We start from the raw sequence: 17,002 nt of genomic DNA on the forward strand, positions 1-17,002 counted from the left end.
GGGAAGGGGAAGGGGAAGGGGAAGGGGAAGGGTACAGGGGTTATATTTTTAATGAAAATAGAAATTAGATTTAAAAAGAAAATTTTCTCTCACCCCCCTATACTTGCCCTACATTTACTCAAATTCATTTACTCGAAGTTTGTGTTCCTTACACTCCCCGAAACTTTTCTCTTTCTCACCCACTAATATTTCCTAATCCATAAATTCTAACTCATTTAAAAGTAAATTTGCTGACATATTCAGGGGAAATTGGTCTCAAGACAAAAAACATTAAGACTAAGGACTTCATCTATTCCATTTTACAAGTTCCTACCAATGTATTGATTATGTTGATAATCCTATCTTTAAACTTGAATCCCAAAACAAAAAGATTCTTCCGCAGCTCCTATTCTCTTTACTCCAAAGTAGAAATAGATGCAAAATATCAAAAAAGGCAGTAACTTTAGGCTAAAAAAATACACAATGAATTTTGTGGTCTTCTGGTGATAATAATTCAAAGAAATAATGTGTACAAAGGATTGTTGAGTGCTGCCATTTTTGGAAACTCTGGTTCACCTGTGTGATCTGGCTTGCTTATAACAGTCTTTGCCATTGTGGTCTTTCGCCCTCCATAGTGATGAATCAATGTCACAGAATTTCCCAACTTTCATTTTAGTAGTAGCCCACACCTCTCAAGTCTTCCATCTGTGTTGGCTGCCTATCATCTCCATCTTTATCGAGAAATACAAGACGACCTACAAATGATGCACCAAGAAAATCCATTAGAACTCAAGCAAACTACAACTCCTTTATTTATTTCTATCTTTTATCTATGCTTCACTAAACTTAGAAGTAAACTACTTTCACCATACCACTCCATCCATCTAATCAAAACTGCAAAGGCTCCCTTAATAGAATCCAAAACAACAGTTTGTTAAGGCTCATCTCAATAATTTTGATTTGCAAGAAGCTGGCAGAAGAACATTCATAAATCTGATCAGGATTCCGAGCTGAGGGTGATGGAGTTTGGTGGACTTCATGGTACCCTAGAGGTAAAATTAATTAACTGTACAAGACCATAGACCCTTACAAATACAGCAACAACAACAACAATAAACTCAACCTTATCCCAACTTAACGGGGTCAGCTACATGGATCCAAACAAACAAAGTAGGTAAAGCTGAGGTCTAAAAAAGATTGAATAGATGGAAAAAGAGGGTTGGGAAATGAGATGAGAAGTGAAAAATTAGACAATGACAAACTAACGATGGGAAATAAAAGAAAAGTGAAAGATAAAAAAGTGACAAATAAAGTAAGAGGAAAGAGGCACAGCCCAGAAAGTCAGGAGAATCTCAGCTAGATAGGGTCTACTACATGATCCTTGCCCTCCAATAGGCTCTATCCGAGGTCATACATGGTATAAGACCTAGACTATGCATGTCCTTCCTCACAACTTCTCCTATGGTCATTTTAGGCCTGCCCCTCACTCTTTTAGCTCCTTACAATTAATTTCTTAATAAAGTCTTCTTATGTAGCTATTGTTTCCATTGCAGCAGCCATTAAGCATTAGTTTCAAGGTAATGGTAGCTTTCAACTATTTTGTACTATTTCCACTTCCAACAAATACATAAAACATATCCAAAGTTTTAGAATAAAATATTCTAAGATTCAGAGGAAAGTTCTAAGATTATTACATTTTACTTTTTTTCAAAACCTTGTCTGATTTCGAAACTATTAGTCTACCACATTCATAGAAGGAAATAAATAAATATAGGAGAATTTTCCTTCACCACATGGGAAGGTTCAGCCACCATTCTAGGGCCCTAAAACATCCCCTCCCCCTATTCACAAATGGTCGAACATAACCCCCCCCCAACCGTTGTGTGATACACTCTCCCACCCATCCGAAAGCCGCGGTGAAGGGATTCCCTTCACTGTGGCTTAAGGAACTCGGTCCATAAAAATATATAAAATAATACAGTGAATGCCAGTAATATGGTTCAAATTAAGGGAACAACAAGAAAACTAAGACTGCTACAAATACAGAAGATAGGTCCCTGCTAAATTAGTTAGTTACAGTTGTTATCGAGAGTATGAGACTCTCGGTATTAGCGCCTGGTGCTAATACCAAGAGGAGAAAGGAAAGGGGGCAATTTGGTACTGTATTTGTCTATTTAGTTTTATGGGTATGTTACTGTTATACCCTTTTATGATGTTTATTTAATGAAGTTTGAGGGAAGAGACAGATTTAATTCTTCTCTCTCAAAGTTACACCATCGTCTCTCCCGTTTTCACTTCTTCTTCCTCTTCTTTTTCTTCTGTTATTTACATGGCATCAGAGCTATAGGCACTGTTATAGCTCTCTGTGATTATTTTCTTCTCTTCTATCAAGGCATCTATCAACATTGAAGTGGTGATTTCAGATTAGAGTTCTTGCAGCTTCTTATTTCTTTCGTTTGAAGGGGTGCAACACCCTATGCTGTGTTTCGGGACTGTTTAGAGACTAGTTCGTGATCTAAATTAAGAACTAGGTCTGTCTTTATGTTTTTTGGTGATTTATGGAGTGAAGGTTGCGCTGGAATTGGAGGAGCATCTATCAGCAGCACCCTGTCAGGGTTTTGAGATCGATTTTTCCCAGGGAGAATAATCAATTTTTTGGTGGAGCTTTTGGAATCTGTTTTTGTGTTTGCTGGATTTTTTGGACCTTGCTAGAATTGTTGGAAGGTACTGCAGAAGTTATTTTTCTGTTTTTGATTCACCTTTTGAGATCGATTTTTTTTTCTCCCAAGAGATTCATCAATTTTTCGGTTTGGTTTTTTGGAACCAATTCTTGAGATTCTAACAATATTTGGAGCTTGCTGGATTTTTCGGCAATCATTGAAGGGCAAAATTTTTCACCTTTTCTTTTGTGCAATCTCACTCCATCCTTTGGCTGTTAATTATGGGTGATAACTCGAAGATTGATGACTGAAGTTTTCTCTTCCTCCACAATCGTATTACTGAAAAGAAATTGGAGGGGATCACCAACTTTCAACAATGGAAAAAAAATTTTAAGTTGGTTTTGACCGGACGTGATCAGCAGGATCACCTATTTAAGAATAAACGTGATGATGACCCGTTATGGGAACATGGGATACTATTGATGCTAGAATCTTGGGACAGATGCTGAATACTATGGAAAATAAAATTGTCGATTTGGTGACATAGTTGTCAAGGCATCGCCTAGTTGGCGTCTAGGCGTCCAAGCGCCTTGGTCGACTTGGGTGCCTTGGTCCCCTAGGCGGGCGCTTTGGACGCCTTGGCTGCCTACTTTGTGTCGCTTTTATTTTGACCCCTCTCCAACGCCTAGGGTTGCCTAGACGCCGTGAGCCCGTGACAACTATGTTTGGTGACCCACATTGATACTATTAAGGAGTTGTGGGGGTATCTTAACGTTTTGTACACTGGACAAAACAACCTTTCCCGTATTTATGACTTGTCTAAGGAGTTCTACAAGGTTGATCGAAAGGGCCGTCCTTTGACCCAATACTTTGCTGATTTTTAAGAGGATGTATGAGGAGCTTAATTCCCTACTTCCTATAACTTCTAATGTGGAACAAATGCGAAGTCAACGGAAGCCACTTGCTGTTATGGGATTTTTAGGAGGACTTGGGAAGGAGTTTGATTCGGTCCGTTCCCAAATTCTTTGTGGCGACAAGGTAGCCACATTGTCTGAAACATTTTCCAGGGTTCTACGTGTTTCTCGTGAGAATACTACTGCTGCTGATACATAAGCTTTGGCCTCTTTTCCACCCAACCGTGGGCTCAATAGTGGGGCTGGTAATGGTGGTAGTGGCAATAGTGGTGGTGGTCGTAGACGTGGGGCTGGTTCTAGTAAACCACCTACTTTGGGTACTCAGGGTGCTTCTGATAGTTCGAGTTCGGTGAAGACTTGTCACTATTGTGGTCACCCAGGACATATCCAACGCTTTTGTTGGAAACTTCATGGCAAACCATCTCAGCAACAGTTTGCCAATTTTGCAACTACTACTGAGTTTGTTGTTTCTACATGTCCACAGCTTGAGGGTAAGACCATGAAGATGTCTGATGAGGAATATGCTCGATTTGCCCAATTCCAGATTTCTTAGTCAACCCAACCTTCAACCACCACCTTTGTTCAGACAGGTAATGCCACTGCATGTCTTTCGACTGCTACCTCTCGTCCTTGGATCATTGATTCAGGGGCTTTGGATCATTGATTCAGGGGCTTTGGATCATATGACTAGAGTCTCAGGTATATTTTCCTCCTTCCATACATCCTCATCTAGTATTACTTTAGTTGATGGTTCTTTAGCTAAAGAGACTAGTTTTGACACTGTTCATGTTACAGCTTCTTTGTCTTTTCTTCAGTTTTGTATTTACCTGACTTTCCTTTTAATCCTGTTGGCAGAATCATGGGTTAGAAAGAGAGAATGAGAGAAAATAATGTGTTGTTTTCATTGATAGATAAGCCCCTTTATTTATAATAGAGGGGAAATTACAAAGAGACTAAACTAGGCGATGTGGGACTAAAACCCACATAGCCCACCTACACTTAATAACATAAGAAGAATAAAACTATCCCAAAAAGACCAGAATACCCCCACGGTATTCTGGATTACATACTCCAACACTCCCCCTCAAGCTGGATTATACAAATAAGCAAAGAAAGAAGATCCAGCTTGAACTAAAGAAAAAAAGAAAAAAAGAAAAAAAATAACTCCTAATAATGCTAACACTCCCCCTCAAGTTGGCGCATACAAGGTACTAATGCCCAACTTGAACAAAAAAAGGAAAAAAACGAAGTTGTAGCAGAATCCAGCTTGACAGATGAATGCAGCTCCCAAATAAACCTTCAAAAACTTGAAAAAAATAGGTCTTCAAAATCTGGGCAGACTTGAGCAGCAAACTTTCACCAATCTTTAACAGTTGTCCAATGATGAATCTCTGACTGATAATCTTAAAGATAATCAACTAGGGCAGTAGCCAGATGAATCAAGCAACAGAAAAGATCAAGCAGCGGAAAAAATCAACCCAATTCTATCTCCCCCTTATGGCAAACTCAACCCAATAACAAAGTAGATACCCATTAGCAATGGTGAAAACTTTGACCTTCTATGTTTTGCACCAAGTGTTCCTGCAAGTTCTGCTTCTACAATGTCTGCAGGTTTACTGTACATAATCCCCCCCCCCTCACGTGTAGTACACGTGGACATAACAGAGATGATGTAAGAGATAAGGCAAAAACATAATATTCCAGAATTTTCCAAGAGGTGCAAAGGATAATGGAAAAGGAAGAAATGGCAAATTAGAGACTACCATCCAACTTCCAATGGGGTTATGGGTATATGCCAAAGGTATGTTTTGGGAGGTGGTGAAGTGAAAAGAGCAATGGGATAATGAGCCATGGACAAAAACAATGCAACACAATAATCTTCAACCTTTTTCAATCAATCAAACTAATTCCAAAACACCAATCTCCAATGATTAGATCTGAATTATAAAAAAACAGGTCTGATTTTTAGAAGGAGAAGGCACCATTCTTCAAAAACTTGATCGATCTTCACACAAGGAAGAATCAGTGTGCAAAATTCCAAACTATAAACTCCCACATGCTAAATAGAATTGACGAATACATCTGGACAGAATTGATGTAATAAGCTTCAACAAAAACTTGGATCAGATCTGAATTAGTAAATAATGCTAGGATCAAGCTCCAAAAATAAGCTGGATATGAAGCAATAGAAGAGCTTCACACAACTGAATAGGTTCGTAGTTGCAACCAATAACCTTGGAACACACTGTTGTAATCCCAAATAAGCTGATCTCCAAGGTAGTAGATTCAAGTCTTCGACAATGAAAGAAATTCGATCTCCAATAGAAGGATACTAAGTCTCAATAACAGGGCAGCAGTAGTCCACATAAAGGCAGCAGTAACATGTCAACCAGTCATGCTTACAGAAGCCAATCAATAGAACCAGCAAGCTAGGTAGTAAAGCTCAATAGAACCAGCAAATATAAGATAATCACTCAGTAGATCCAATAGGTAGTTGAAGCAGCCAGCCACATAAGAACAAGGAAAAGAGATTGATAATTGGAAAAATCGAGCCATAAGAATGAACCTAAATTTTTTCCAAAAATAACTGATGAATGATGCTAAAATATGGGTTGAATACTCCTCTGATATGTATAAGACTCTCCTCAAAATATGAGCTTGATAGGAAAACCCTAACCCTAAAATCGATTGTTGTCAGGGTTTTAGAAAACCCTGAAATTGAGATCGATTTAGGGAAAGGGGGCTGTAATTGCTGATGTAGACATGTAATAAATGCTGACCAAGGCTGCTAGAATGGAACCTCCAAGGTGAACAATCAATCTCCAATAAAAGTGAGACCTGATCTTCAAAGGGGAGAGACTCCAAAAAATCGCAGAAGTAGAGCACGGCAGCATTACAGCACCACCAGCATAAAGGACCTTCTTCAAGCCTTGAACTGATGAAGGAGAGTTCTCTTTTAATGTTAGAACCACCTCCAAAGCACTTGAACAGCAGCAAACATCCCTAGCCCAAATCGATTTTTATTAGGGTTTTGGAAAACCCTAAAAAGAAGAGATCGATTGGGGTAGGGGTCTTCAAAAAACTTGGATAGGTGCAATATTAAGGTCGATTGGTCCTTGAAGTGGGAGTAATCAGCCCTCCAAAAATTAGCAAAAACTGAAACCTAAAAGTCTAGGTTTTTGGTAGGTAACCAAATTAGCAGGTTAAGGAATTTTTGCTGTAGAAACAAATCCAGCCATCAGAAAGGGTCCAAACTTAGGTCGAGTAGGGCTTGTAGTAATAGGGAATCACCCCCAAAAGATCAGCTGCATCTCAAAAAGGAAACACCAAAATCAATTGGAGTCAGGGTTTTGAAAAACCCTGATAAGTTGAGATCGATTAGGGTATGGTGGCTGGAATTAATTAAAGCTTGGAGAAAAAGGAAATAAGGAATGAGGATAATGGAATAGGATAGAAAGGGGCTGGAGAAGGGTGCATAGGGAGCTCCAATGGTGGAAGGTCAGCCTTCAATAGTAATAGGAAGTCGATCTCCAAAAAATTCTGGAAAACCCCAAATCGCAAAGATGATTCCAGCAGTATTTTACTATAAAAAAGTAGATAGAATGGAGGAGAGCAGCAACTAAATCATTGGTCAGGGATTTTACCTCATTAGTGCTGCCCCCTTACAAGGAGAAGAAGAAGAAAACCAGAGAAAGAGAAGCCGAGAGAGAGAGAGAGAGAGAAGAACGAGAGGTCGATTGGAGAGATGGAGTAGGGTTTTTCCTCTTTTTCTAACCGAGATCAGACCAGCTTTGATACCATGTTGGCAGAATCGTGGTGGGTTAGAAAGAGAGAATGAGAGAAAATAATGTGTTGTTTTCATTTATAGGTAAGCCCCTCTATTTATAATAGAGGGGAAATTACAAAGAGACTAAACTAGGCGATGTGGGACTAAAACCCACATAGCCCACTTACACTTAATAACATAAGAACAATAAAACTACCCCAAAAAGACCAGAATACCCCCACGGTATTCTGGATTACATATTCCAGCCAATCCCTTATTTGTTAATCGGTTTACCAAAACCTATAACTGTTCTATAACTTTTTTCTCAAACTTGTGTGTTTCAGGATCTTACTACGAAGAAGATGATTGGTAGTGGGCGTGAGTCGGAGGGGCTTTATATATTTGAGGACACTTCATCTATTACGTGTTCCAGTGTGGCGTCAACCCACCAAATTCATTGTCGTTTGGGTCATCCTTCTTTGGAGAGTTTGAAGCTACTCAATCCGCTGTTTCGATCACTTTCTAGTTTGAATTGTGAGTCCTGTCAATTTGGGAAACTTCACAATGTGAGTTACCCATCGAGAGTCAATAAACGGTCTAACCAACCTTTTTCTTTAGTTCATTCACATGTATAGGGTCCTTGTCCTGTCATGTCCAAGTTGGGTTTTCATTATTTTGTTACCCTTTGTTGATGACTATTCCAGGGTCACCTGGCTTTATTTAATGAAAAGTCGTTCAAAATTATTTTCCATCTTTTGTGCATTTGTGAATAAAGTAAATAATCAATTTCAGACTCCTTTGCGTATTCTTCGTAGTGACAATGCTAAGGAGTATTTTGCTGCCCCTTTTGCTGATTTTATGGTGCAACGTGGTATTATTCATCAGTCCTCTTGTGCTGACACCCCACAACAAAATGGTGTAGCCGAGAGGAAGAATAGACATTTAATTGAAGTCACTCGATCTCTTTTATTTGAGATGAAAGTGGCTAAACCTTTTGGGCAGATTTTGTTTTAACTGCGTGTTACCTCATTAATCGCATGTCATCTTTTATTTTCATGGTGGTACTCCCTTTTCTTTGTTATTTCCTTCTATGCCATTGTTTGTTTTACCACCACGGGAGTTTGACAATGTTTTCTTTATTTGTGATCATCGTCCCGATGTTTCAAAGTTGGATCCCAAAGCTCTTAAGTGTATGTTTGTTGGTTATTCCTGAACTCAAAAGGGTTATCGTTGTTATTCTTTTGAGTTGCAAAAATACTTTGTTATAGCTGATGTTTCCTTCTTTGAATCCACCCCATATGATGGTTCTTCTTTTACTGTGTCTGAGTTGGATGATGATCTTCCCGTCTCTGTTGTTCAGTCTATTGTTAACCATTTTCCGCAGGTTACCTCATCACTGGCACCTCCTCCTATAGTATTCAACATCAGTATGGTTTCAAAGGAGTACCTGTTACAGAATCAATTGGCAAAGCCTAACTTTCTGTCCTATGCTAGATTGTCTTCCACCTTCCATTCATATTTGAATACTACTGAGAATCATCCTATTCCTCAGTCTGTTGCAGAGGCATTATCTTATCCTGGTTGGAGGGCTGCTATGAATGAGGAATTGTTGGCACTGGAAGAAAATCAGATTTGGGATCTTGTTCCCTTACCCTCAGGTAAATCTACCATTGGTTGTCGTTGGGTGTATGTGATGAAAGTGAACCATAATGGGTCCTTGGCTCGTTTGAAGGCCTGTCTTGTGAAAAATGGCTATGCCCAGGTATATGGTGTAGATTACCTCGATACTTTTTCTCCTGTGGCGAAGCTTACTTTTGTCCGTATTTTGATTTCCCTTGCTACTACTTCTCATTGGCTGTTGTACCAATTAGATGTTAAGAATGCTTCTTACATGGAGATCTTAATGAGGAGGTTTATATGGAGCAACCTCTTGGGTTTGTTGCTCAGGGGGAGTCTGGTCTAGTATGCAAGCTGAAGAAGTCATTATATGGTTTGAAATAGTCTCTTCGGGCTTGGTTCGGCAGGTTTACTGAGGTTGCGTTAGAGTTTGGGCTGACACAATGTGCTAGTGATCATTCTGTGTTTTTCCACCGGTCTGGTGCAGGGAAAATATTCCTTGTGGTTTATTTAGATTATATAGTTATTACAAGAAAGGATGTTTCTGGCAAAGTTTGAAGGTACATTTGCAGCAAAAGATTTAGACCAAGGATCTGGGCAAATTGAAGTATTTCTTGGGTGTTGAAGTAGCTCAATCGAAGAAAGGAGTTTGGCTTTCACATCAAAAATATGTTCTTGACCTTCTTACAGAGACAGAGATGTTGGGTTTTAACCCTCTGGATACTCCCATGGATCCTAATTTGAAACTTATTGCTGATGATGGTGAAGTCTTGTCTAATCCTGAGAAGTATCGGAGGTTAGTTGGGAAATTTAACTATCTGACAGTGACTCGGCATAATATTGCCTTTCCTGTGAGTGTAGTGAGTCAGTTTTTATCTGCTCCTTGGACATCTCATTGGGAGGTTGTTATGCATATCTTGCATTACCTCAAAAAGGCTCATGGACGTGGTCTTCTCTATAGTGATCATGGGCATGGGCAGATAGAGGGTTTTTTGGATGCTGATTAGGCAGGATCTACAGTTGACAGAAGGTCTACTACAGATCATTGTGTGTTTGTTGGAGGGAACTTGGTGTCTTGGAAGAGTAAGAAACAGACAGTAGTTGCTTGTTCCAGTGCAGAGTCAGAGTATAAGGCTATGACACATGCTACATGTGAATTAATGTGGGTAAAACAGTTATTGGCTTAGCTTGGCTTTGTTGTTGATTCTCCGATGCAACTATGGTGTGACAATCAAGTTGTTGTCCAAATAACTTCAAATCCAATGTTTCATGAAAGAACGACACATTGAGGTTGACTGTCATTTTGTTCGAGATAAGCTTCAAGGGCTGATTTCTCCTTGTCATGTTCGTACAGGAGAGAAACTTGCAGATGTGTTTACCAAGTCTTTGGAGAGCGCAAGAGTGGATTGTACTTGTAACAAGTTGGGCATGATTTAACATCTATGCTCCAGCTTGAGGGGGACTGTTATCGAGAGTATGAGACTCTCGGTATTAGCGCTTGGCACTAATAGGCGCTAATACCGAGAGGAGAAAGGAAAGGGGGCAATTTGGTCCTATATTTTTATTTAGCTTTAGGGGTATTTTACTGTTATACCCTTTTATGATGTTTAGTTAATGAAGTTTGAGGGAAGAGACAAAATTAATTCTTCTCTCCAAAAGCTACACCATTGTCTCTCCCTCGTTTTCCCTTCTTCTTCTTCCTCCTCCTCTTTTTTTTCTTCTGTTATTTACAAAGTCCATGTTAGTCATCAAGCCTAGGCCACACGCACCTTTTCTTATTACTACTTCCCAAGTCACCTTTGACATGGGCATGAAGATTGAAGCACTTTCAATCTATCCTGATGTGAGACAGCCAAGACCTTCGAAATGGATGCAGAATGGTCATCTAGGTAGCTAAGTAATGTAGAAGGGGTTCAACTAAGAACCAATCTACAGTAGGATTGATGACAGGTTGCAGCAGAACATCAGAATAGCAATAAACCAGAAATAGTAACTTAGGAGGTAGAGAGCAAACAGTCCAACAGAAGGATACAAAAATTAGGTCGAGTGGAGGTGATGCTGACAGGTCCTTTGCTCCAAATTACAGCCAATTCTGATGGCTGAATTTTGAGTTATGAAGAGGACTTGAAAGTTGAAATTAGACACCAGCCTTCAAAATAGAAGGTTAATAGAGAAACCAATCTGGCCAGCAGTTGGGGAAACCAAACCAGAGTCGATTGATGAGCAGGTTGTACTCTCCAGATGCTTCGAATATGGCTCCAATAGGTTCAGTAGCTGAAGAGATCTGAAGCCTTGAAGTTGCAGCAGAATCAGCAGAGAAACAGAGCCGCAAGGTGCAACAGTGTTTCGCTTGATTGTGTAAACAGCAGCAGCGACACTTGGTGTTGATTGTGGAATCAATTCAGGTCTTCAAGGACTCTCCAGCAGCAATAGTTGCAGACACAAGAGACAGCAGCAAGCACACTCAATTGGGAACAGAGGAATAATAAAGAAGAGAAAATAGAAAAAGAGGGAAGGATAAGGAGATTTGGCTCTCACCAGCCAGGCTCTCTCAGTCCTAGGGTTTTGGCTCTCTCAGCCAGGCTTCCCAGCCCTTCAAGTCACTCGCATGGATAAGGGAAAACTGGCTCAAAGCAATAATAATCAACTTCATTAAATCATGAGGTGCCTCCATGGGCAGGTCACAATATATAAATAGACTCAAGGGGATGAGTAAAAAACAGAAAGAAATAAAATAACACTTTCTTATATGGCTAAGACTTGCTTTACAAGTAATGGGACCAAAATGGACAATAACTAGAATAAAAACTCTAACTCAGCTAAGCAACTAAAATAGAAACTCTAATTTAAAAACAAATAACTAACAAAATAGAAACTAGGTCTATGCTAAAATAGAAACTAAACTACTCCTAAATCCCCACGCATAAAACACCATGCAATCTGATCTTGGGCCCCACAGAATCTTCTAATAATATTCTCACAAAACCAAAATAAGGGGCTGTGACACTGTTCACGTGAACAGTGTTTTGACCTCTTTTTCTTCATGTTTTGTTCTACATCACTAAGCCACCCCTTTGAATTCAGCACCACAGCACAACCATGTAACAACTATAGCTAGAAAGGACTTCAAAGGCTTTAGTTATGACTTATGACAACAATTTAGTACATTCATTTTCAGCGAATAAGCCTTCACCCCAAAGAATCTGCAAAAAGAGCTTTAGAGCATACAAAATTTTAACATGCAAAATAGCAAAGTCGATAACTAGCAATTTCATAACAAGCCAGATATTCAATTAATACTTAAGTCACAACTCATTCAACATGGGGAAACGAAAGAGTTGAAGTTGAAGAGACTCAAGGATATACCATCTCTACGAATTGCAACCTCTCTAAGACGCCTAACGAGACCAGTTATTGGATCACTAAAGATTTTGGTCTCCAAATTCCCCTCCACATATAAGATAGACCTGCAAGATTAAGGAAGTAAGTTGAGATGTGGTCCGTCTGCCTCAAAAGCCAAAAATCAAACAGTCTAAATCATGAGCAGTAAAAGGGAATTGGAAGGAGCTGTGCTACTCTAACAAAGCCAAGATATGGAATTGTACTTCATACTCATTAGCCAAAGTCAAGGAAATGTGCAATATACCAGGAATAGAATCATTGTCAAGCTGAACAATGTAAGCAAAGTACCAAATATAGGAAGCCTTATCTTGATCACTGATAAAGCCCCTAACAGTCATCCTCGTCAAATAGCCAGATCGACGTGAAATTAGATCGCTTCTTATTGAAGCATATTAATTAAGGGAAGGCATAAGTTTAATTTTTTTTTTTGGGGGGTGGGGGTTTAAAGGCATAAGTTTAATCATTCACATAAAATTCATACTCTACAGGCAAGATTAACCGTATGCATGAGGATTGAGATTGATGAGAAGCTGTAGCAGAGAACCTAACTCAAATAATCTTAATGGAACTCATCCTATTTCCCACCTCAGAATCACTACATTCATATTTAAACTTATTTGATTGTTTTGGTTATAGTTTAAATGAGGCAAGGGAAAAGAACTTTAAAAAAAACCACAGCAACATAGCAAAAATAAAAAGAGATAGGAACCAAGTTGAACCACAAATAAGATGCAAAGTTCGAGAAACAGCTTATATACTGTGCTAGTGAATAGCAGCCATTGTTATCTCCAGTCTACGAGGAGGAGTTTGAGTCAACTGACTTCCAAACATTAATTTGAGATAAAATTCAGTCAGTGTGAAATAAGTACAGAATAGCGTTGTTGAGTCTTAACTGTGACATGGGTTTAAAAAGTTAACAAAATATAGACTGGAAATCCCAAAGAAGATTCACAAATTCATCACAAAGTAGTTGGGATAAGGCTTCGCGAAGTTGTGCATGGTTTGCACTGATATGGAAAGGCGATTCTCCACAATATGGTGAAACTCATACTCCACCGAAACAATTGACGTCACAAACTACAAGAAGCCTTGCCACATAGTCTTAGCTACAGTGACAATTTTGAATCCTAAAATGTTCTGCATGAGCTTACATGAAGCATAAAAACTTTAACAAAATGGGTAATCGAAAAACAAAATAAGACCCACAAGACTGTATTACCGCATAAAATTGGCATTCAATTTGTTTTATACAATGTCAGGCAAATCCATTTGCATCTTTGGCATGGAACCTTCGTTAAAACAAAAGAAACATAGTCTACATTTATAACCGCAATAAGAGCAAGACCGAAGAGGCGTTTCATTTGCTCTTTCCTCGCGTGCTTAATGCTTTAATTTACCTGTCAGGGTAAATCATGCAGCAGAGAAAGCCATAATCCTATCATATAGGTTTCAAACCAAACATTACAGAACTCCATCACCAACGTTCAACAGAATGAACACAGCAAGCAAGCATATCAAAGAACACAAACGATGCTTCAAAGTTCTCACCCGGGTTTGACTTGCTTCAGGGCAAGCATCCCTAATCTCTCTGGGTACACTGCAACTCTGTGCCATTGAACAGCGCACCGGTTAGCATACTCTCTAGGCTCTTCGTTATCAAACGGCCTCCGGTTGTTTCGAATTCCACCAGTCCCGAGCGAAAACAGAGTCACAGGCCGACCGCTCCTCAACCGCTTCTGAATTGGATTCTGCCCAACCTGCCCAATCAATATCGCCTGGGGAACAAGAAAAGATATCACTCGTCAATAAGGAAAACAGAAATTACAATTTTAACTTGACAAGGGAGAAAAACCCTAACAGTTCTGATGAATGCACCTTGTAGACACCAACATCCAGGCCGTTCTCTAGTGGCCTTTGAAAGAATCGCTTTTGCTGCTGATTTGAATTCGTCGGAGAAGATGAGGTTGATGACAAAGCTGAGCTCCCATCCAGACCAATACTGGAATCGTCATCATCAAAATCTTCGTTGGAGTTGATATTTGTACAGAATTTCATGGAGCTCGGGTAGGGTCTTTTGGTGGAGATAAGAGAAAAAGACAATCTTCTTGATAAAGAACCCATGGAGGACGCCATTGACGATGTCTTTGCTATGCTCCGTTTCTGCTATCTTGGAAGTCTTAAACCCTTAAAGGAGGCTGGCACAAAATCAAAACCCTTCAAAATGTTTTCGAAAAGAACATCGACTCGCTCCATGTCCAATACTGGAATCGGTCCGAGCCAACTGAGATAATTGAAGAAAATGACTTGAAATCGGGTCGAACCTATTTTGATTCGGGAGCAAACGATTTAGGATTAACAAGAATCAGGATCTGTCTCCATCAATTCTGATCCAAATCCAAAGATTCACGGATCCGATTCCAATTCTTCGAACGATGTCTATCTGATACTATTGCAAGTCACGTGCACAATTTTATTTTTTTTTAAGAAGAGAATTTTATTGATAAATAGGTCATCAAGAACACAAGGCTCCCAGTTTACAAAAATCTTGGAGCCAAGGAGTGAAACATGGCCAATCTATCTTACATACCAAAGACAATGCTCTTTCGGGCTGGTTCTCTTAGAGAATGCACAACCAAATTAGAATCCCCATAAATGAAACTAAAAGAGTGAAAGAAGATGTCAAGTTTCTTATATCCTGAAAAAGAGGACAAATATGGAATGAAGGGGGCTTGTGAGGAGAAGTAATAAAATTGATAAACTTTGACTTATCAAACTTAGCTTGAATGTGAGTTAGGCCTCCTATTGTTGCTCTAACAAGTGAAGATCGTAATGCAAGCACTTCACCTTCAAGTACATTAGAGAATGTCATTAGTTCTGCGAATGCGCATAAAAGATCTCCAACATAATTTGTCATAATAACTCCTAACCCCCAGCTAAGGCTTCCAATGGAATGGTTGCATCACAATTGACTTTAACAAAGCCAACTTGAGGAAGACACTAGACTCGCTGCAAGTTGGAAGGTGAAAGTGGATTTTGGAGATCCATCATCCTACTAGAGTGAAGTGCCTAGAATTCTTCAAATGTGATTTGCACTCTAGTGAATACTTCCACAAGGGACCAATCTTTCTTATTAAAAAGGTGATCATTCATTACAATCCATATACCAATTGTTGTTGTTGGAATCTGAATCATCATGTTGGGAGGAGACTTGTCCACCAAGAACAAAGAATTGAGCAAGGGAGAGGGTCGAAGTGGACTCCGAAGGGGACTCTTCGATGCTTAAGTCAAAAATTCGAGCAACAGTACAAAGAGCTGGGAAACTGAAAGAGCACGAGCTCAAGAGAGTATTGTGTGTGTTTTACCTTGTACCATACCATCTTATTTATAGGATGACGGTGGAGAAGTTCGAATCCCAGTATAAGACGAAAAAGGAAAGTCGTCCTTATGGAGAGTCCCTAATTTTTCTGCGGCGACCGCAAAGCAATAAAGAGTTTGAGTCCCAAAGGGTTACAACAACTTTAACCTAATCTGCCTCTTTGACTTGGTATTCTGCCACGTGCTGATCATTTATTGGTGGGTTGATACGCATATTAGTTGCCCCTACTCATTTTGGTCCAAATGGATCCGATGGAGTAAAAAGTCAATCCGTCTGTCTCATTTTCTCTCTTCTGGATAGGGTAACTCAGCCTTCAAAGGTTTCACCTTGATTGCTAGTCGTGTCACATCAACTAGTGCAACTCAGCCACAGGGTATTCTCCTCACCTGATGTTGCTCGGCCCTGGCTGCCTCATCTTGGCTAGTGTAGCGCAATTTTTGGAGGTTTCACCTTAGCTGAAATGTCAGGGTGACGAAGTAAGATTTTGGATTCCACCTCGATTTGTTCATCTCAGCTTGAAATGTCGGGGTCATAACCTGAGATTTTGGATTCCACCTCGGTCCATTAAGCTCGGGTTTAAATGTTGATGCTATTACTTGAGGTTTTGGTTGTTGTCTTAATCCGTTCAGCTCAACTTAAAATACCGATCCAATGACGTGAGGTTTTGGTAGCCACCTCGGTCCATTTAGCTTGACTTGAAATGTCAACGTTTTGACTTGAGGTTTTGGAATCCACCTCGATCTGTGTTAGCTTAGGTTGAAATGTCAAGCTTCGATCTGAGGCTTTGGCGACCACATTGATTCATCTTGGTCAGCCATCCTCTAATCCAGAACAATCCGAGTTAATATGCTTGAGGTGTCCTGTTCTGTGATATTTGTCAAGACCTCTCTTCAGCTCTAACAATAGTTTTTAACTTTTTGAAAATGTTTTTTGACAGGCTTTTTCCCAATTTCTTCAGCTTCCTCTGAAAGTTTCAAAGAGATGTTCCAAGATGGTGCCACGTGTTGTTGTCTCAGGGACTGAAATGTCTCCTTGGGAATTGAGAGGTCGCAAGATCTTGGATCACCTATGAAGGAGGATTTGAGCCGCTCAAGCTTTTATATAAGTAGAGGCAAATCCTCAGTTTTTCATTATTCTTGCAACTTAGAGTTTTTTTAGAGAGCTCGGTCAAAAGAGGTCATCTTCAAGTCTTCTTGAGTGTCTTTCCTTGGTCAAGGTAGTTCGGCTTCTCAGGTTTTCACTTCAGTTGCACCAGTAAGTAAATGTTTTTTCTTCTCTTTTCATTATG

General features: G+C 39.6%; 1 protein-coding gene across 1 annotated transcript; it reads right to left on the reverse strand.

The window, feature by feature from the left end:
- Positions 1–270: 270 nt before the first annotated feature.
- Positions 271–14,574, reverse strand: LOC122663742 (single-stranded DNA-binding protein, mitochondrial). The gene is made up of 4 exons (XM_043859381.1): positions 14,214–14,574; positions 13,887–14,113; positions 12,303–12,403; positions 271–734 (listed from the first exon to the last, which is right to left on the reverse strand). Exons 1-4 carry the CDS (start codon positions 14,469–14,471, stop codon positions 652–654), a joined length of 669 nt encoding a protein of 222 aa, XP_043715316.1. The 5' UTR covers positions 14,472–14,574; the 3' UTR covers positions 271–651.
- Positions 14,575–17,002: the final 2,428 nt, after the last annotated feature.

The sequence above is a fragment of the Telopea speciosissima genome, chromosome 6 (genome assembly GCF_018873765.1).
Source record: "Telopea speciosissima isolate NSW1024214 ecotype Mountain lineage chromosome 6, Tspe_v1, whole genome shotgun sequence".
NCBI lineage: Eukaryota > Viridiplantae > Streptophyta > Magnoliopsida > Proteales > Proteaceae > Telopea > Telopea speciosissima.

Excerpts from the sequence above, each read along its gene's own strand:
- LOC122663742 (XM_043859381.1), bottom strand. The coding sequence starts at position 14,471 with ATGGCGTCCTCCATGGGTTCTTTATCAAGAAGATTGTCTTTTTCTCTT. Across the intron at positions 14,114-14,213 it reads TGGATGTTGGTGTCTACAAG|GCGATATTGATTGGGCAGGT; the intron begins GTGCATTCATCA and ends CTTGTTCCCCAG. Across the intron at positions 735-12,302 it reads GGTTGCAATTCGTAGAGATG|GTCGTCTTGTATTTCTCGAT; the intron begins GTATATCCTTGA and ends CATCATTTGTAG.